At 44.6% G+C, this 21,615-nt stretch overlaps 1 protein-coding gene across 1 annotated transcript in view; it reads left to right on the top strand.

The window, feature by feature from the left end:
- nek10 (NIMA-related kinase 10) overlaps positions 1-21,615 on the top strand; it is a 460,338-nt gene that overhangs the window by 367,856 nt on the left and 70,867 nt on the right. The window contains exon 29 of the mRNA XM_072509340.1: positions 17,483-17,614. Within this exon, the coding sequence (XP_072365441.1) occupies positions 17,483-17,614 (132 nt within the window). The remainder of the gene's footprint in view (positions 1-17,482; positions 17,615-21,615) is intronic.

The raw sequence follows: 21,615 nt of genomic DNA, 5'->3' as shown, positions 1-21,615 counted from the left end.
TTTTAAAAAAAATTTAGTATACCCAATTCATTTTTTCAAATTAAGGAGCAATTTAGCGTGGCCAATCAACCTAGCCTGCACAAGTTTGGGCTGCGGGGGCAAAATCCACGCAAACACTGGGAGAATGTCCAAACTCCATATGGACAGTGACCCAGAGCTGGAAACGAACCTGGGACCTCGGCGCCATGAGGCTGCAGGGCTAATCCACTGCGCCACCATGCTGCCCATAAACACCCACTTCTTAAAGGTACTCTCACATGACACTACATTAAGCATTATGAAGCAAAGTGGTCCCTTCTGGGACTATTTAAACTGCCACTCAACAAGCTGCAGGTGAAGATGGTAGGTATGGCGGATTGGCCCAAGGTAAAAGCATTGTACGTGCTATCGGATTAGCTAAAGCAGAGTTTGTGAAATCAGTATGCGAGTTGCTGGAGCAATTTGGAGGCTTTTGTTGACCAGAGATAGTTGCAGGGTCATTTGATCTGCAACATGAGCAGGACATCCAGAGGAGGAGGCAGTGAGGGAAGCTCTTACCTCTGCGCTGCTGCCATGTCCTGGGAGTGACACTGGTGCATTAACATCCCTTGTCATCTGCTCCTTTTTTCTTTTAAGACTGACCCTGGAACGCCTCCCGCTCCCTGATGAAAACATGACCCCCACCTGCCTGACCAGTACTTCCAGTCAACGTTGTTGAAGCAGAGTCCTTTCACTTGCTTCATACATCACCTTTGACCCTGAATGCTTCAAAGTGATTGTCTAGCAGCCTGCAGAGCATTGCTGTAGCTTCCCCTTAATGAAGATTGTGCCTTTGAAAGGAGAGAACTGTCATAACAATGGGTTAGTTCAGAATGCTACATGGCCCTCTGGAGTCAACAATGGCCACCAGCAATGCAACAGAGACCAGTTCAGCACCGGACCACTTGGGCTATGCTACAAATCTGGAAATGCAACATTGCTTATCGCTTTTGGAACTGGATGCAAATCGCAAGTCGCACCCGCAAATATACAGGGTTACCCAAAATCATGTGAATCATGAAAATCAGCAAGTAAAGCTCTGCAACATGAATTTGTAAAATTATTCCTGGAAAGTTGAATGTAGGATAATAGATAATTCATTTTAGACAGCGTTTTCAAGGTTAATGAAATACTCTAGTTTGAAAAATACCATTTCCAGGTAAACACTACCAACTCTATTGTCACTATAGTCTATGCAGCCACAGATTAGAAATATATTTCCAAGAATGATTTTGAGTAATTTCAGTCACCCTGAAATTGGAACAAAATGTTGATTTTGTAAATGCCTGTAAACTTCCACATTTTCAAATTGGCAGTACAGGAATTTCATCTGAAGCTGGCTAGTTGTGTCTAGCATCAGAATCTTCTGTCAGAATGCTAAGGTGTAATTTTTGATCCAAAAGTCTGTACTGTCTTTAGAAAAAACTAAGAGTTGCTGGCTGGAGGATTTGTGAGTGGAAAGTAGGTTTGTGCTCCACAAAGTGTTATGATACCGGATCAGACCCCAACATTTGTTAGGATACTGGCCAAGAACCCCAAGCAATTTTTTAAAAATTTGTAAAACTGTGAGGAAACCATACTTCACCCCAGGAGTGATGACTCTGACCAATAGGTATCTCTTATGTTTAAACACAGAATTAACCTATTAACATCAAAGAAATAGCTTTACAATTATCAGTTAAACAGTTCTTAAATAAAAGGAAAAACTTAAACCTATTATCTACAGCAATGGTGACCTCAATTTTGCAACACCTTAATTACAGCTTCAGTAGACACACTGCCGGTGTGTATTTTAAACCAGAGTTTTTAATAACATTACTGCTACAGTATATTAAACAAAGTAACAATTTCTACATTCATCACAAGAACTACTGCCACACCAACTGGACAGTGCCTGAGTAATTGTAATGTGTTGGAGGACATCTGGTACGAATTCCAATTAGACAACCCAATGCAGTTGAAATGCCACTTATAAATAAAGTTAACGCAACAGGTTACTTGCTTAGCTGCGTGGAAACATTTGGAGAGAGTTCATATAATCCTAAAGTGCAGAAGAAGCCATCCAGCACATCGAGTCTGTGACCCTCTGAAAGAGTACCCAACTTAGGCCCAATCTCCCGCCCTATCCTGATCACCCCACCTAACTTTTGGATAATTAGGGGCAATTTAGCATGGCCAATCCACCTAACCTGCACATCTTTGGACTGAAGGAGGAAACCAGAGTACCCAAAAGAAACTCACGCAGACGCGGGGAGAAAGTGCAAGCTCAACACAGACAGTGACTCTAGGTCGGAATTGAACCCGGGTCCCTGGTGCTGTGAGGCAGCAGTGCTAACCATTGTTCCACTATGTCGCCCCAGTTCCTTTCACGAGCAGATCCAGCACACTACTGTTCAACCTAACAACATTTGACAAAACTGCTGTTCAACTTAAAATCCTATAACGGACTGAAAAGGCTACATACAGAGCTGGCTCCTCCCATTAATTACATCACCTGTATACCACTAAGTTCCATCACCGCTTACCTCGGATGAAATATCACCCCCTCATAAATTATATACACTCCAGGGAATCTCCAGCAATCAAAAGACTATCTGTAACCAAATAAGTGGTTAGAAGCAATGGTGACCTCACTTTTACAACACCTTAATTACAGCTTTAGTAGACACACTGTGTGTGTGTATTTTAAACCAGGGTTTTTAATAACATTACTGCAACAGTATATTAAAAACTAAATAATAATTTCAAGATTCATCACAAAATCTACTGCCACACCATCTGGATGTGTTGAAGGACACTTTTAGCCCACAAGTTATGGCAGATTTCTTTCCCAGTAAGATAGTTTAAAAAGAGTAATAATAGTTAAAACAGGGCAGGCTTGTCTGAAGTCAAGGAAGAAGCTGTAACAAGCCAGTTTGAACAGCTTTTTGAGATTTCCAGCTTGAAAATGAAATTAAAATGAAAAATGAAATGAAATGATAAATTGAAAACCGCTTATTGACACAAGTAGGCTTCAAATGAAGTTACTGTGAAAAGCCCCTAGTCACCACATTCCGGCACCTGTTCGGGGAGGCTGTTACGGGAATCGAACCGTGCTGCTGGCCTGCCTTTGTCTGCTTTCAAAGCCAGCGATTTAGCCCTGTGCTAAACAGCCCCTAGTCTGCAGCTTGAGTCTGCAACGGCTCTAACCGGAGCCCAAATCTGTTCTGTAAAGCAAATATTACTCTATGCCATGCTGATTTTAAGTTGTGGAGATGCCGGCGTTGGACTGGGGTGAGCACAGTAAGAGGTTTTACAACACCAGGTTAAAGTCCAACAGGTTTGTTTCGATGTCACTAGCTTTCGGAGCGCTGCTCCTTCCTCAGGTGAATGAAGAGGTATGTTCCAGAAACATATATATAGACAGGTTCAAAGATGCCAGACAATGCTTGGAATGCGAGCATTAGCAGGTGATTAAATCTTTACAGATCCAGAGATGGGGTAACCCCAGGTTAAAGAGGTGTGAATTGTGTCAAGCCAGGACAGTTGGTAGGATTTTGCAGGCCAGATGGTGGGGGATGAATGTAATGGGACATGAATCCCAGGTCCCGGTTGAGGCCGCACTCATGTGTGCGGAACTTGGCAATAAGCTTCTGCTCGGCGATTCTGCGTTGTCGCGCGTCCTGAAGGCCGCCTTGGAGAACGCTTACCCGGAGATCAGAGGCTGAATGCCCTTGACTGCTGAAGTGTTCCCCCATCTGGAAGGGAACATTCCTGCCTGGTGATTGTCGCACAATGTCCGTTCATTCATTGTCGCAGCGTCTGCATGGTCTCGCCAATGTACCACGCTTCAGGACATCCTTTCCTGCAGCGTATGAGGTAGACAACGTTGGCCGAGTCGCACGAGTATGTACCGGGTACCTTGTGGGTGATGTTCTCACGTGTAATGGTGGTATCCATGTCGATGATCTGGCACGTCTTGCAGAGATTGCCATGGCAGGGTTGTGTGGTGTCGTGGTCACTGTTCTGAAGGATGAATAGTTTGCTGCAAACAATGGTTTGTTTGAGGTTGCGCGGTTGTTTGAAGGCAAGTAGTAGGGGTGTGGGGATGACCTTGGCAAGATGTTCATCTTCATCGATGACGTGTTGAAGGCTGTGAAGAAGATGTCGTAGTTTCTCCGTTCCGGGAAAGTACTGGACGACGAAGGGTATTCTGCCGCTTGTGTCCCATGTTTGTCTTCTGAGGAGGTCGGTGCGGTTTTTTGCTGTGGCGCATTGTAACTGTCGATCGATGAGTCGAGCGCCATATCCCGTTCGTACGAGGGCATCTTTCAACGTCTGTAGATGTCTGTTATGCTCCTCCTCGTCTGAGCAGATCCTGTGTATACGGAGAGATTGTCCATAGGGGATGGCTTCTTTAATGTGTTTAGGGTGGAAGCTGGAGAAGTGGAGCATCGTGAGGTTATCCGTGGGTTTGCGGTAAAGCGAAGTGCTGAGGTGACCGTCCTTGATGGAGACGAGTGTGTCCAAGAATGCAACTGATTTTGGAGAGTAATCCATGGTGAGTCTGATGTTGGATGGAACTTATTGATGTCATCGTGTAGTCGTTTCAGTGATTCTTCGCCGTGGGTCCAAAGGAAAAAAATGTCATCGATGTATCTGGTGTATAATGTCGGTTGAAGGTCCTGTGCGGTGAGTGGGTCTTGTTCAAACTTGTGCATGATGATGTTGGCGTATTGGGGTGCGAATTTGGTCCCCATGGCTGTTCCGTGCGTCTGGACGAAGAACTTGTTGTCGAAGGTGAAGACGTTGTGATCCAGAATGAAGCGGATGAGTTGCAGAATTGCGTCTGGAGATTGGCAGTTGTCGGTGTTGAGTACTGAGGCTGTTGCAGCAATGCCGTCGTCATGGGGGATGCTGGTATAGTGTGCCGAGAGTGCTGATTTTAAGTTGGATTGAGAGCTGTATGCTTCTTGTAGTTTAATGGGGAATTGCGTAGTAGTGTTTAAGGGGTAGCTGTAAGCTATTCCTTTCAGTTCTGAAGTTAAAGAGTTTAATATTGTATTCATAATAAAGTTTTCGTTTTAAAAATACCAAATCCCTATTTCTTCATGCAATCACTCATGGAGCGAATCATTTTTTTCGCACAGTCTTACAAAGTAAACTAAAATATTGGGGTTTCAGTCCACTATACTAGCAACTGTTGGGTTGTGGTCTGGTATTGTAATAACTGTTGCTATTTGCTTTGCCTCATCATGCCACTGCTTTTTCTACATTTTAAATTCAGTCGGTTTTACATCATCTCTAACTACTCTTAACAGTTAATTTTCAGCTGGCTGCTCCATTGTCATTTTTAAATTAGGCTGAGTTTCTGACTCAGTGAACACATTTTTAATTGCAGTATTAATTTTAGTAACATTCTTACAACAGATAGTTGGGCCTTTCATGTCACCCAGCTTTTCCTGTCCAATTTCACTTTCAACAGGCTCAATGCCCTTTCCCAAATTACTGAAGGTGGCAATATCTTATCCTCAGTCAAGTCGTTTTCTAAGAAGAAATCAATTCAACAGGTAAAGTAGGAGCAACACTCAGTAACAGGATCAGTAAATAAGCCACATTTTAAATTCATCTGATACAAAGCAATGGGTAAACAGTTTCCATCAATACCTTATTACCCTGCAAACATTTCAGAGAAGTTTCACAGCACTTGACAACATAAGTGACTGTGCTGATCCTGTATCTCTAAGATAATTGATTTACCTGCCTCACAGGATGAACATGGGAACAGCCTTCATGTGTCCTTTCTTGTGACAAAAGTAGCATGCGACTCCCATTGAACAAAACCTCCTCTGCTCTGATGAGTGCTTGAGTCTTTACCTTTCCCACCTTTCTAAGCCAGACTTGACATCACCAGGTGATCAACCTTATTCTCACTCCGGTTTCTCTGGGAGGCTCAACGTGGTGCATGTTACTAAATATTTATGTGTTAACGAATAATCACAACCACAAGCACTCACTTCAGTCACCACAGACATTTTGCACAGTGTGCTGTTCCAAGGTTCTCTGGTACGTAGGCGCTCTCGTTTTTCCATTCAAATAATTTGGCCCTCGAGTTGCACCCACCATATTCAATCTGAGATCCCTGAGATAGTCAGCATTCGAACAGCACACTACTGTAAAACTGCCTTAACTAGATTCACAACTGCCTTGATTGGAAAAACAATTCCCCAGAGTCCTCCTTTACCTTATCCCTTGAATAAACCTTGTCAAACTGTCTGGCTGGTCAACTCTGGCAAAACTGAAGCAGCAGCAGGGGAACAGCTTTCTGTACTGTTTACACACAGCTCTTTATAAATGTGCCTTCTCAGTTCTCCTCTCTGCTGTGACTCCCCTTTGTGTCTTACAGTACAACTATATGTTCACTTCCTTCCTGTTGGTACTATTTCCATAAGACCGTAAGAAGTAGGAGCAGAAGTAAGCCATTTGGTCCAGCGAATCTGCTCCACCATTCAATGAGATGACTGATCTGATATTATCCTCAACTCCACTTTCCTGCCTTATCCCCAGGTCAAGAGTCGTCTGGTCACATGGGCCAATATTTTGTATTCTTCAAGAAAATTGCAATTGAATCCTTTACAACTGATGTAAACACTTAAAAGTCATTTTTAATAAATCTTATAGATTCCACAAAGAAATTACAAAATTTCCTTACTGCATTGCTTCTGGGGCAAAGGTCATCACACCCCAAAATCAATTTTTGATAGGCTTCAGCATTTTGAATGTATTTGAGACATCAAAATACCATGAATATCATAGTTATAAGCATTTTACAATAATTAGGATTAAGTCAATATTTTTCAGCCATTTGGTGCATGTAAACTCAAACAAATAAAAATCTATTTGAAATGTCAACCTTAAAGAAGTGATTCTTTTAATTGCATTGTTGATAATAGAATGATTAATGGGCATATAGTTTTAAAACACTTCTCTTGCTAATATTCTGCTCTTCATTTTAGCCTGAAAGCCTTGATATATCATTCCATGAACAGTAGTTCACTCATAACTATTATTCATGTCTGCATTTCCTAATCAGTAGTATGTTTCAGCAGGGTATATACCTTAGGGTTGTTGGAATGGTGGAGTCAAGCCTGGTCCTATTGCCACTCAAGGAGCAAACACTCATTTTCGGCAAGGGCTGCTACATAAAAGAGTAGAAAACAGTCGCGACACCCTGGGCTAGTGCACAGTCAACTCCAGCCCCACTTGACCTGGAATCGCAACACAGGTTGAATTAGAATTTATTTAAAATACCCAGGTTCTTGGTTGAGCCCCTTAAACTAGTCACCAGGTTTGTAACTTTAAAACATAAGTAACTTTTTATTATAATTAAATGGACTGAAAATGCAATTGGCTATCGACTACCCCTTTCCCACCACCAATTCCTAACTCGCCCCATTCTCCTCACAGACAAAACAGGGGAAAAGGTGGTGGAAAGGGAAAGAAAATACAAATAAAAATAAAAGGATAAGGATCTTTCATGCACTGGGATGAGGACCAGTCAATGTCTTTCTGAAGTTCAGGCTTCCGCTTTGATACTTCTTTCTTCTAGGCTTGAGATGGTTTTCTCTGACAAAGTTGTCTACTTTCTTTGCAGATTCAGCATCATTTCAGATTCACAGTAAAGATGTGCCAGGCACTCACTGTTTTCAGAACAATAGTAAGAAGTCTTACAACACCAGGTTAAAGTCCAACAGGTTTGTTTCGAATCACTAGCTTTCGGAGCACTGCTCCTTCCTCAGGTGACAAAGTCAATGATGCAAGGCAATACTTTGAATGTGAGTCTTTAAAGAGGTGTGAATTGTCTCGAGCCAGGGCAATTGGTCGGATTTTGCAAGTCCAGGCCAGATGGTGGGGGGTGAATGAAATGCGACATGAATCCAAGGTCCTGGTTGAGGCCGTACTCATGTGTGCGCAACTTGGCTATAAGTTTCTGCTCGGCGATTCTGCGTTGTCAGGCGTCCTGACAGCTCCCTTGGAGAACACTTACCCGAACGTCAGAGGCTGAATGCCCTTGACCGCTGTAGTGTTCCTGACTGGAAGGGAACATTCCTGACTGGTGATTGTCGCGCGATGTCTGTTCATCCGTTGTTGCAGGGTCTGCATGGTCTCGCCAATGTACCACGCTTCGGGACATCCTTTCCTGCAGCGTATGAGGTAGACAACGTTGGCCGAGTCGCACGAGTATGTACCAGGTACCTGATGGGTTGTGTCCTCACGTGTAATGGTGGTACCCATGTCGATGATCTGGCACGTCTTGCAGAGGTTGCCATGGCAGGGTTGTGTGGTGTCGTGGTCGCTGTTCTGAAGTCTGAGTAGTTTGCTTCAAACAATGGTTTGTTTGAGGTTGCGCGGTTGTTTGAAGGCAAGTAGTGGGGGTGTGGGGATGACCTTGGCAAGATGTTCGTCTTCATTGATGACGTATTGAAGGCTGCGAAGAAGATGTTGTAGTTTCTCCGCCCCGGGGAAGTACGGACGACAAAGGGTACTCTGTCGGTTGTGTCCCGTGTTTGTCTTCTGAGGAGGTCAGTGCGTGTTCTTGCTGTGGAGCGCTGGAACTGTTGATTGATGAGTTGAGCGCCACATCCCGTTCGTAAGAGGGCTTCTTTCAGCGTCTGTAGATGTCTGTTATGCTCCTCCTTATCTGAACAGATCCTGTGTATACGGAGGGCTTATCCATAAGGGATGGCTTCTTTAATGTGTTTAGGGTGGAAGCTGGAGAAGTGGAGCATCGTGAGGTTGTACGTGGGCTTGCGGTAAAGCGAAGTGCTGAGGTGACCATCCTTGATGGAAATGAGTGTGTCCAAGAATGCAACCGATTCTGGAGAGTTGTCCATGGCGAGTCTGATGGTGGGATGGAACTTATTGATGTCATTGTGTAGTCGTTTCAGTGATTCTTCGCCATGGGTCCAAGGGAAAAAAATGTAATTGATGTATCTGGTGTATAACGTCGGTTGAAGGTCCTGTGCGGAGAGGAGGTCTTGTTTAAATTTGTGCATGAAAATGTTGGCATATTGAGGTGCGAATTTGGTCCCCATGGCTGTTCCGTGTTTCTGGATGAAGAACTTCTTGTCGAAGGTGAAGACGTTGTGATCCAGAATACAAAGAACAAAGAAAAGTACAGCACAGGAACAGCCCTTCGGCCCTCCAAGCCTGCGCCAACCATGCTGCCCGTCTAAACTAAAATCTTTTGCACTTCCGGGGTCCGTATCCCTTTATTCCCATCCTATTCATGTTTTTGTCAAGATGCCATTTTTTTTTAAAAATTGTTTTTATTCTCCTCCATTTTCACATTTTCTCCCACATTTACATCCATCAACGATAAACAATAATCAGCAAGATATGTCAGTCCCCATAATAACAACAACGATCCCATCTACCCACCAACCCCCAAACCTCAACCCGCATGTTTACATAAACAAATGACAAAAATAAATCAGGGATTACCCGTAGTCACCCTTAATCTTACACCAGCATCGCGGCAAAATACTCAGTCGGCTTCGGTCCTTCAACTCCTTTGGGCAGCCCCACAATCCTCAAGTTCTGTCGCCTGGATCTATTTTCCAGGTCTTCCATTTTTCCTCGCAGATCCTTGTTAGTATCCATCACCTTCCGCATCTCTTTCCCCATCGAGGCAAGTTGATCACCGTGCTGCAATAACGTCTCCTCCACTTCCTTCAGCGCCCCCCCTTGCTCTCGCACCTCCGCCACTGCGCTCGCCACCTCCATTCTCACTGGGGAAACCGCCTCCTCCACCAGCACACTCAAAGCCTCCCTCATCTCCTTCCTCACCGTCTCCATGCATTTCGCAATCTGCGCCAACTGCTTTTCAAATTCCGCAGCCATCACCTTGGTTATTTCTTCAGCCGTAAGTAGTGCGGCCTTCCCTGGTGCTCCAGCCTCCATTTTTCCTGGTGACCCCGCGGTGACCTTTCCACTCCCCGACGGACCTCCAGCTGGTTTTTTTTCGGCCGTTTTTCTGCTCACCCTCGACATTTTCCTTTGGGGTTTTTTTCCCTCCTGTGCCTCCTCCGTGCCTTCTCCCTTCTTCTACCGCCTCCGCGGACCCTGGGACCGGGCTTAAAGCCCCAAAATTGCCATTCCCGAGCGACCGCCTCCCTCCCGCCGTCACCGGAAGTCGTCAAGATGACTCTTAAACGTCACTAACGTCCCTGCTTCCACCACCTCTTCCGGCAGCGAGTTCCAGGCATCCACTACCCTCTGTGTAAAAAAACGTGCCTTGTACATCTCCCCTAAACTTGCCCCTCGCACCTTAAACCTATGCCCCCCTAGTAATCGACCCCTCTACCCTGGGAAAAAGTCTCTGACTATCCACTCTGTCTATGCTCCTCATAATTTTGTAGACCTCTATCAGATCGCCCCTCCACCTCCTTCGTTCCAGTGAGGTCAAACCAAGTTTTTTCAACCTCTCCTCATAGCTAATACCCTCCATACCAGGCAACATCCTGGTAAATCTCTTCTGCACCCTCTCTAAAGCCGCCACATCCTTCTGGTAGTGTGGCGACCAGAATTGAACACTACTCCAAGAATGAAGCGGATGAGTTGCAGAATTACGTCTGGAGATTGGCAGTTGTCGGTGTTGAGTACTAAGGCTGTTGCAGCAATGTTGTCGTCATGGGGGATGCTGGTGTAGAGTGCTGAGATGTCCATTGTGACGAGGAATGTTCCTGGTTCAACTGGTCCATGGGTGCTGAGTTTCTGTAACCCAGTCGGGGAACACTTCAGCGGTCAAGGGCATTCAGTCTCTGATCGTCGGGTAAGCGTTCTCCAATGCGGCCTTCAGGACGTGTGACAATGCAGAATCGCCGAGCAGAAACTTAGAGCCAAGTTCCGCACACAAGAGTACGGCCTCAACCGGGACCTTGTATTCATGATGCATTACATTCACCACCCCACCATCTGGCCTGGGCTTGCGAAATCCTACCAACTGTCCTGGATTGAGACAATGCACACCTCTTTAACCTGTGATTATCCCACTCTCCAGTTGCTCCATCTGGACCTGTAAAGACTTAATTACCTGCAAAGACTTGCATTCAAAGTATTGTCTTGCATTATTGACTTTGTCTACATATATGTTTCTGGAACCCACCTCCTCATTCCCCGAAGGAAGGAGCAGTGCTCCGAAAGCGAGTAACATCGAAACAAACCTGTTGGACATTAACCTGGTGTTGCAAGACTTCTTACTGTGCTCACCCCAGTCCAATGCCAGCATCTCCACTTCAGAACATTAGAGCAGTTCTTTCACTTCAGCAAGCAGGAGAGAGAGAGCGTTCCTTTCACTTCCAAGGGCTAAACACTTCTACTAACTGTGGCGACATATACATTTTTTTTTAGGGGGGCATGGTGGCACAGTGGTTTGCACTGCTGCCTCACAGCATCAGGGACCCAGGTTCGATTTTGACCTTGGATGACTGTCGGTGTGGAGTTTGCATGTTCTCCCCATGTCTGTGTGGGTTTCCTCCGTGTGCTCCGGTTTCATCCCACAGTCCAAAGATGTGCAGGTTAGGTGGATTGATCGTGATAAACAAAATTGCCTCTTAGTGTCCAGGGATGTACAGGTTAGGTGCGGTTACGGAGATAGGGTGGAGGAATGACCCTAGATAGGATGCTCTCTCAGAGGGTCAGTGCAGATTCAATGGGCCGAATGGCTTCCTTTTGCATTGCAGAGATTCTATGATTCTAAGTTCTCTCAGAAAGCATCACGAAGGAACCAATTACTGACCGTTGTCAGGCAGAACACTGTCCCTGGCTAACCTACCAGTTTCCAGTTAACCAATCACACCGACTCACTCCACAGCTGGTTCCTAAGATCTAGTCTGTGTCGAAGAGTCGAGTTCTCCCTTTTTAAAATACAAAACCTGGGAATGCAGTGCCCAGGCAAGCAGGCTGGTTCAACGAGTCTTCTGCTTAAAGCCATATCCCGATTATGAGTCCACAGACAAAAATAATAAATATAAAGTAAGAGAAATGGAACAAAGGAAATAAACAGGAAGGACTCTGACAAAACCGTGAGTTTTCCCCTTTATGGCCCTTAACATTCTAACCTATAATTTGAAGTTCTACTACAGCTGTCTTCACTAAGATCCACTGACCCGCACGCAATGTGGAACAAACCAGATCTTCCTAATTTGCATGGTCCAGCTACTCACTGAGTAAACTGGCTGAAATAATAGTCCTCGAAATTGATCTTTCACTCATCAAATTCTATTCTGTTGTTTTCTGAGGGATTTTTGAGTCCCTAATTTCTAGATGTTGTGAGTTGATTAGAGTTGTTTGCACACTGGTAATCTCAGTAGCTTCATTAGTCTGCTATCAGAAATATCATTATCGTTGTGTTTGATATGTATGTGTACTCCTAAAAAGAAATGCCTAGGTGTGAACATTAGTTAATGCAGTGAGATTGAGTTTCAATGCCTTCTTGGTTGTGTACTGTAATCAGATCTGGGTTTTACGTTTTACTTTGAAATTACTGACTTAGCACCAGCATTAGAACATAAGAACATAAGAACTAGGAGCAGGAGTAGGCCATCTGGCCCCTCGAGCCTGCTCCGCCATTCAATGAGATCATGGCTGATCTTTTGTGGACTCAGCTCCACTTTCCGGCCCGAACACCATAACCCTTAATCCCTTTATTCTTCAAAAAACTATCTATCTTTAGCTTAAAAACATTTAATGACGGAGCCTCAACTGCTTCACTGTGCAAGGAATTCCATAGATTCACAACCCTTTGGGTGAAGAAGTTCCTCCTAAACTCAGTCCTAAATCTACTTCCCCTTATTTTGAGGCTATGCCTCCTAGTTCGGCTTTCACCCGCCAGTGGAAACAATCTACCCGCATCTATCCTATCTATTCCCTTCATAATTTTATATGTTTCTATAAGATCCCCCCTCATCCTTCTAAATTCCAACAAGTACAGTCCCAGTCCACTCAACCTCTCCTCATAATCCAACCCCTTCAGCTCTGGGATTAACCTAGTGAATCTCCTCTGCACACCCTCCAGCGCTAGTATGTCCTTTCTCAGGTAAGGAGACCAAAACTGAACACAATACTCCAGGTGTGGCCTCACTAACACCTTATACAATTGCAGCATAAGCTCCCTAGTCTTAAACTCCATCCCTCTAGCAATGAAGGACAAAATTCCATTTGCCTTCTTAATCACCTGTTGCACCTGTAAACCAGCTTTTTGCGACTCATGCACTAGCACACCCAGGTCTCTGCACAGCAGCATGTTTTAATATTTTATCATTTAAATAATAATCCCTTTTCCTGCTATACCAACCAAAATGGATAACCTCACATTTGTCAACATTGTATTCCATCTGCCAAACCCTAGCCCATTCACTTAACCTATCCAAATCCCTCTGCAGACTTCCGGTATCCTCTGAACTTTTTGCTTTACCACTCATCTTAGTGTCGTCTGCAAACTTGGACACATTGCCCTTGGTCCCCAACTCCAAATCATCTATGTAAATTGTGAACAATTGTGGGCCGAACACTGATCCCTGAGGGACACCACTAGCTACTGATTGCTAACCAGAGAAACACCCATTAATCTCCACTCTTTGCTTTCTATTAATTAACCAATCCTCTATCCATGCTACTACTTTACCCTTAATGCCATGCATCTTTATCTTATGCAGCAACCTTTTGTGTGGCACCTTGTCAAAGGCTTTCTGGAAATCCAGATATACCACATCCATTGGCTCCCCGTTATTTACCGCACTGGTAATGTACTCAAAGAATTCCACTAAATTAGTTAGGCACGACCTGCCCTTTATGAACCCATGCTGTGTCTGCCCATTGGGACAATTTCCATCCAGATGCCGCGCTATTTCTTCCTTGATGATAGATTCCAGCATCTTCCCTACTACCGAAGTTAAGCTCACTGGCCTATAATTACCTGCTTTCTGCCTACCTCCTTTTTTAAACAGTGGTGTCACGTTTGCTAATTTCCAGTACGCCGGAACCACCCCAGAGTCTAGTGAATTTTGGTAAATTATCACTAGTGCATTTGCAATTTCCCTAGCCATCTCTTTTAGCACTCTGGGATGCATTCCATCAGGGCCAGAGCTGTCTACCTTTAGCCCCATTATCTTGCCCATCACTACCTTCTTAGTGAAAACAATCATCTCAAAGTCCTCACCTGTAATAGCCTCATTTCTATCAGTCACTGGCAAGTTATTTGTGTCTTCCACTGTGAAGACCGACCCAAAAAACCTGTTCAGTTCCTCAGCCATTTCCTCATCTCCTATTATTAAATCTCCCTTCTCATCCTCTAAAGGACCAATGTTTACCTTAGCCACTCTTTTTGTTTTATATATTTGTAGCAACATTTACTATCTTTTTATATTCTGAGCAAGTTTACTCTCATAATCTATCTTACTCTTCTTTATAGCTTTTTTAGTAGCTTTCTGTTGCCCCCTAAAGATTTTCCAGTCCTCTAGTCTCCCACTAATATTTGCCACTTTGTATGCTTTTTCCTTCAATTTGATACTCTCCGTTATTGCCTTAGATATCCACAGTCGATTTTCCCTCTTTCTACCGTCCTTCCTTTTTGTTGGTATAAACCTTTGCTGAGCACTGTGAAAAATCGCTTGGAAGGTTCTCCACTGTTCCTCAACTGTTTCACCATAAAGTCTTTGCTGCCAGTCTACCTTAGCTAGCTTTTCTCTCATCCCATTGTAATCTCCTTTGTTTGAGCACAAAACACTAGTGTTTGATTTTACCTTCTCATCCTCCATTGTATTTTAAATTCCACCATATTGTGATCGTTCCTTCCGAGAGTATCCCTAACTATGAGATCATTAATCAATCCTGTCTCATTACACAGGACCAGATCTAGGACCGCTTGTTCCCTCGTAGGGTCCATTACACACTGTTCTTGGAAACTATCGCGGATACATTCTATAAACACCTCCTCAAGACTGCCTTGACCGACCTGGTTAAACCAATCGACATGTAAATTAAAATCCCCCATGATAACTGCTGTACCATTTCTACATGCATCCGTTATTTCTTTGTTTATTGCCTGCCCCAACCATAATGTTACTATTTGGTGGCCTATAGATTACTCCTATCAGTGACTTTTACGACTTACCATTCCTGATTTCCACCCAAATAGATTCAACCTTATCCTCCATAGCACCGATGTCATCCATTACTATTGCCCGGATGTCATCCTTAAATAACATAGCTACACCACCTCCCCTACCATCCACTCTGTCCTTCCGAATAGTTTGATACCCTCGGATATTTAATCCCAGTCGTGACCATCCTTTAACCATGTTTCAGTAATTGCCACTAAATCATAGTCATTCACAATGTTTTGCGCCATCAACTCATTTACCTTATTCCGAATACTACGAGCATTCAGGTAAAGTACACTTTGTTGGCTTTTATACCTCTGTTTTGAATCTTAACACCTCGATCAGTAACCTCTCCTAAGTTATATTTCCTCTTAACTTTTCTCCTAATTTTCCTTGTCGTTGAACCCATATCTTCATGTAACAACCTGCCGCGTCGCTTACCATTTATGTTTTTACTTCCCGTTTTATTCCTTTTAGTATTACTGGGCCTATTCACTGAGCTCCCCTCAGTCACTTTACCTTGTACTGTCGCCCTTCTTGATTTTTGACTGTGGCTTCTCTGCCTGAGACATTCCCCCTTACTGCCTTTTGTTTCTGTCCCTGTTTTACTACCTTCCGACTTCCTGCATTGGTTCCCATCCCCCTGCCACATTAGTTTAAACCCTCCCCAACAGCTCTAGCAAACACCCCCTCTAGGACATCGGTTCCAGTCCTGCCCAGGTGCAGACCAGTCCGGTTTGTACTGGTCCCACCTCCCCCAGAACCGGTTCCAATGCCCCAGGAATTTGAATCCTTCCCTCTTGCACCATCTCTCGAGCCACGCATTCATCCTATCTATCCTGACATTCCTACTCTGACTAGCTCGTGGCACAGGTAGCAATCATGAGATTACTACCTTTGAGGTCCTACCTTTTAGTTTAACTCCTAACTCCCTGAATTCAGCTTGTAGGATCTCGTCCCGTTTTTTAACCAGTATCGTTGGTGCCTATGTGCACCACGACAGCTGGCTGTTCACCCCACCCCAGAATGTTCTGCAGCCGCTCCGTGACATCCTTGACCCTTGCACCAGGGAGGCAACATACCATCCTGGAGTCTCGTTTGCTTCCGCAGAAACTCCTGTCTATACCCTTACGATTGAGTCCCCTATCATTATAGCCCTGCCCTCTTCTTCCTGCCCTGCTGTGCAGCAGAGCCAGCCATGGTGCCATGAACCTTGCTGCTGCTGCCTTCCCCTGGTGAGCCATCTCCCTCAATAAGCGATTTTCATTTCATTTCAACTTTCACCTGCGGTGTGACCAACTCGCTAAACGTGCTATCCACGATGTCCTCAGCATCGCGGATGCTCCAAAGTGAGTCCATCCGCAGCTCCAGAGCCGTCAAGTGGTCTAACCGGAGCTGCAACTGGACACACTTCTTGCACGTGTCGGAGCCAGGGTCAGTGGACGTATCCCTGAGCTCCCACATCGCTCATGAGGAGCATGACACGGGTCTGGGATCTCCTGCCATGTCTTAAACCTTCGATTAACTTATCCAACTACAGTTCCAAAAAAAAAAGAAAAACGAAGAAAAAATAAATAAATATACCAATGAAAAGAAAAAAGAAAAACTTCTTACCCGTCACTTACCAGGGATAAAAAACACCTCCTCCCCACCAAGCTTTGAATTCCCACCTAGCTTCAAATTCCCAACTCACTCTTTGTTGTGTCTCATTCTGGCTGTGTGTTCTCTGGCTCACTGGGAGTGAGTTACAAGTGAGTTATAGAATCATAGAATTTTACAGTGCAGAAGGAGGCCATTCGGCCCATCGAGTCTGCACCGACTCTTGGAAAGAGCACCCTACCCAAGGTCAACACCTCCACCCTATCCCCATAACCCAGTAACCCCACCCAACACTAAGGGCAATTTTGGACACTAAGGGCAATTTAACATGGCCAATCCACCTAACCTGCACATCTTTGGACTGTGGGAGGAAACCGGAGCACCCGGAGGAAACCCACGCACACACGGGGAGGATGTGCAGACTCCGCACAGACAGTGACCCAAGCCGGAATCGAACCTGGGACCCTGGAGCTGTGAAGCAATTGTGCTATTCACAATGCTACTGTGCTGCCCCAGTTATACATTAATATAACAACGGTCAGCAAATTTGAAAGTAACCACTTAGGTGAAATACTGGAGCATATTGCAATATCAGTAATACTGTATAATATATCAATCCTTTTTTATAAATAACTTGTAATATCTGTTCAGTTACCTGATTTATTTGAGGCTTGTAAATCAAGTCCACAATCTTGTGTGATAGATTATTATTTTCTTTACAGGTCATAGTTCTTCCTCTAATTTATTTAGTCAGGGAAGATTACCTCAATCACCACCCAGAGCAGAAGCAGCACACCTAAACAACAGCCTTCAATCATATTCCCTTGAAAGCTCCGGCTGCCTTGACATGACAGGTGCAGTTATTTTTTTAGTTTTATAATTATTTATTGCAATGGTGAACTGTTTGGGCTTGATATGTTTGTTTGAGAGCCAAGCCTTTTGTTGAGTTCGAAGAAAGAAAAAAATGTTTAAAACTGAATGATCACCTAGAATGTGAAATACTTTGCCACACCTAGCTTGTTCTCCAAATATAACTAGCTCACCAAATATAGATATATTGTACCGAACAAATGAGACACTCTGTGTGTGTGTGTGTGTGTGTGTGTGTGTGTGTGTGTGTGCAGCACATGGGTATGAGGCAAGGGTGTCCATTGTCCTCGCTATTGTTCGTGTTGGTGATTGAGTCCTTGGTGATGGCACTTCAGACCTTGGCTGAGTGGTAGGGGATTGAGAGGGGAGGCAGGGATCACAAGGTGTTGTTGTATGCCGATGACCTGTTGCTGTTCGTAATGGACCCGTTAGAAAGCATGGCCAGAATCATGGGCTTACTGGCGAGGTTTGGGGTCTTTAAAGATTATAAATTTAAGGGCAGCACGGTAGCATTGTGGATAGCACAATTGCTTCACAGCTCCAGGGTCCCAGGTTCGATTCCGGCTTGGATCACTGTCTGTGCGGAGTCTGCACGTCCTCCCCGTGTCTGCGTGGGTTTCCTCCGGGTGCTCCGGTTTCCTCCCACAGTCCAAAGATGTGCAGGTTAGGTGGATTGGCCGCAATAAATTGCCCTTAGTGTCCAAAATTACCCTTAGTGTTGGGTGGGGTTGCTGGGTTGTGGGAATGGGGTGGAGGTGTTGTCCTTGGGTGGGGTGCTCTTTCCAATAGCCGGTGCAGACTCGATGGGCCGGGTGGCCTCCTTCTGCACTGTAAATTCTATGATTAATCTAGGACAAAGGTTCGGCACAATATCGTGGGCCGAAGGGCCTGTTCCGTGCTGTATTTTTCTATGTTCTAAATTGAATCTAGGGAAAAGGCGAGGTGTCCCAAGTGAATGCAGTGGGGTCGGGGGGCGACCCTCGGGGCACTGCCATTTAAGGTGGCAAGGGAACAGCTCGAATACTTGAGGATTCAAGTAACATATGAGTGAGCCAGAATGCATCGGTGGAATTTGATGGGATTGGTGACGGAGGTTAAGGGGGACCTTTAAAGGTTGGATGCATTGCACCTGACATTGGCAGGAGGGTGTAGGTGGTGAAAATTAATGTACTGCCAGGATTCCTGTTTATATTTATGTTTCAGTCCCTCCCAATTTGTTAATCTGAGAATTTGTATGAGTAGGGAAGGTGCCGAGGGTAAAGAGGGCTCTGTTGCAAAGGCAGAGGTGGGAAGGGGGCTGGCACTCCGGGATCTGTTGCATACTATTGGGCAGCGAATGTGGAGAAGTTGAGACAATGGTGGGAGGGGCAGGGGGCAAATTGCGTCAGGTTAGAGAGGAGTCTTGGAAGGGCACAAGTCTGAGGGCTCTGGTGACAGCCCCGCTGCCGTTCGCCCCGAGGAAGTAAACAAGGAGTCCGGTGGTGGAGGTGTCCTTAAAAATTTGGAACCAGCTGAGTAGTCACTTTAAACTGGGGCACATGTCGGTGATGACTCCACTCTGTGTGAATCATAGGTTTACACCGAGGGGGAATAAATGGGATGTATAGGAGATGGAGGAAGGAGGGATTAGTGCAGGTCAGGACATGTTTGCAGTGGGGAAGTTTGCTGGGCTACAGGAGCTGCAGGTGAGGTTTGAGCTACCAAGGGAGAGTGAGTTTAGATATTGGCAGGTGGGGGACTTTGCGCGCAAGGAGCTGCCTTCATTCCCTTGGGTGCTGGAGTATACCTTTTTGCAGAAAATGTTGCTCCTGGATAGGGGGGGGGGGGGGGGGGCGGTGAGGATGGTAGGATTGGGATATATATGGGTGGTTGGGGGAGCAGGGCACAGCTTTAGTGAAAAGGATTAAGTGGAAATGGGAGGAGGAGTTGGAAAGGGCGATAGAATGGGGACTTTGGTGCAAAGTAATGTGCCAAGTGAACTCACCCTCCTCCTACGGAAGGATGAGTCTTATACAATTTAAGGTAGTGCACAGGGTCCACATGACTCGGGGCCTGGATGAGTGGTTTTTTTCCGAAGATAGCGGATGGGTACGAGAGTTGTGGGAGGGGTCAAATGAATCATGTCCATATGCTCTGGGGGTGTGAGGAGTTGGAGAACGTTTGGGAGGCGGTGTTCGAGGCCTTATCGAGGATTGTAGGGGTTGAGATGAAGCCGGAGCCTATGGTGGTGATCTTTGGGGTGTCGGTGGTGCCAAAGTTGCTGGAAGGAAAAGGGGCCGATGTCGTGGTCTTTGCCTCTCTGATTGCGTGGTATTTGATACTTTCGGATTAGAGTTGATTGGCCACGCCTCCGGGTGTTGTGGCATAGTTGGGAGACTTGTATAGTGACCCAGCCGGGAATCGAACCTGGGACCCTGGAGCTGTGAAGCAACTGTGCTAACCACTGTGCTACTGTGCTGCCCGGATATGACTTAAAACTATCTGTTGATAGTGAAGAGGGTGTTTAGGAAAACATTTCTCCTCATGGTAGATTGGTGGAGCATGAAATATTTTGTCCCAGAAAGTAGGTGAGGCAGAGGCCATTGCATTTTCTGAGGGAATATTGGATAAATATTTAAAGCAGGGGAAAATATGGTATGGAGAGAAAACATGACAATGAGATTGATTTGCATTTCTCTGTCAAAGAACAGACATAATGGGCCATATAGCCTCCACATGTCCTACAAATTTCTCCGATTCAATATAAAATGTCATAATTTGCCATGAATGAAGAGTAGCTGAGATTGATGAGGGGATAAATAAAAGAAAACAGGCAATTATAGATCTATCAATCTCACATCAGTTATACGCAAACTCTAGAATTCATTTTTCACAAGAAAATTAGTGAGTATTTAGAAATGCTATGGTTCTATTTCCCATAGCTCCAGTCACTGAGAAGCACTCTGGAGTAGTAGCTTTAGTTGTTGATATGGAGCCACTTTCTGATTTCTGTATCTCAGCTTGGCAGCCATTTCTCCCAAGTCTTGGCAATTTTCTCCAATTTATTGGGTATTTAAAGTCTGATAACCATATAAATGAATTACCAATGAATTACGTGCTCATTTGGGACATCCTCACGCTAGTATCGCCTGGTTTTGAGCTGCAGCCTATCCAAAGCCTATCCAGTATTGTTCCATGTCTGCTTTCATTGTCCTAACCCACCATTTTAGACCAATACCTGCTGTTTCCTTAAATTTATCAATTTTCTAATGCCTTCTTCATTAATTTATCAGTTTGCTCATGACTATTTATAATATGTCAAAAATGTTCTGTATTCTACATACTGTCAGTGCAAAATCAATCTTGAATTCCTATGTTACATTTGTGGAATCATGTTTTTTAATGTCAGTTGTGCCTTGGTTACACTACTGTCAGCTCCCAGTCAGAATGCTGTGGGTTCAAGTTCCTGAGCATAAAAATTAACACTAGCATACCTATGCATTACTGGGGGAGGGTGGCACTGTTGGAAGTGTTGTCTTTTGGATTAGACATTAAACTATCTGTCTGCTCTTTCAGGTTGTTATAAAGATTCCAAGACACTTTTTTGAAGCGAAACAAGGAAGTTATCCCTGGTGCCCTTGCCAGTAATTATCCTTCATTCAACATCTCCCAAATAAACAAATTAGTTGGCCATTATCGCTCTATTGTTTGTAGTTTAGGAGCATGTTGTACTCAGATTAGCTGCATGTTTCCTACGTTACAGCAGTGACTACACTTCAGAACTATACTGGCTGTAAATCGTTTTGACATTTCTGGTGATTGTGAAAGGCGCCATACAAATGCAAATCTTTATTTCTCTCATGTCATCATTTATAGTCATGGGGACTTCTGGAACATGTAAGCTGAATAAACCAAGATACTTTAAATGATTATTTAGTCTTAAATAGTTGGGTTAATAAAAAGTAACAGAATTATGGAAATAAGCTGTGGGTAAGTTTGCGAACGT

Source organism: Scyliorhinus torazame, chromosome 6 (assembly GCF_047496885.1).
Source record: "Scyliorhinus torazame isolate Kashiwa2021f chromosome 6, sScyTor2.1, whole genome shotgun sequence".
Classification (NCBI taxonomy): Eukaryota; Metazoa; Chordata; class Chondrichthyes; order Carcharhiniformes; family Scyliorhinidae; genus Scyliorhinus; species Scyliorhinus torazame.
The sequence above is the reverse complement of the archived record's forward strand: the minus strand, read 5'-3'. Positions and strand labels throughout refer to the sequence as shown.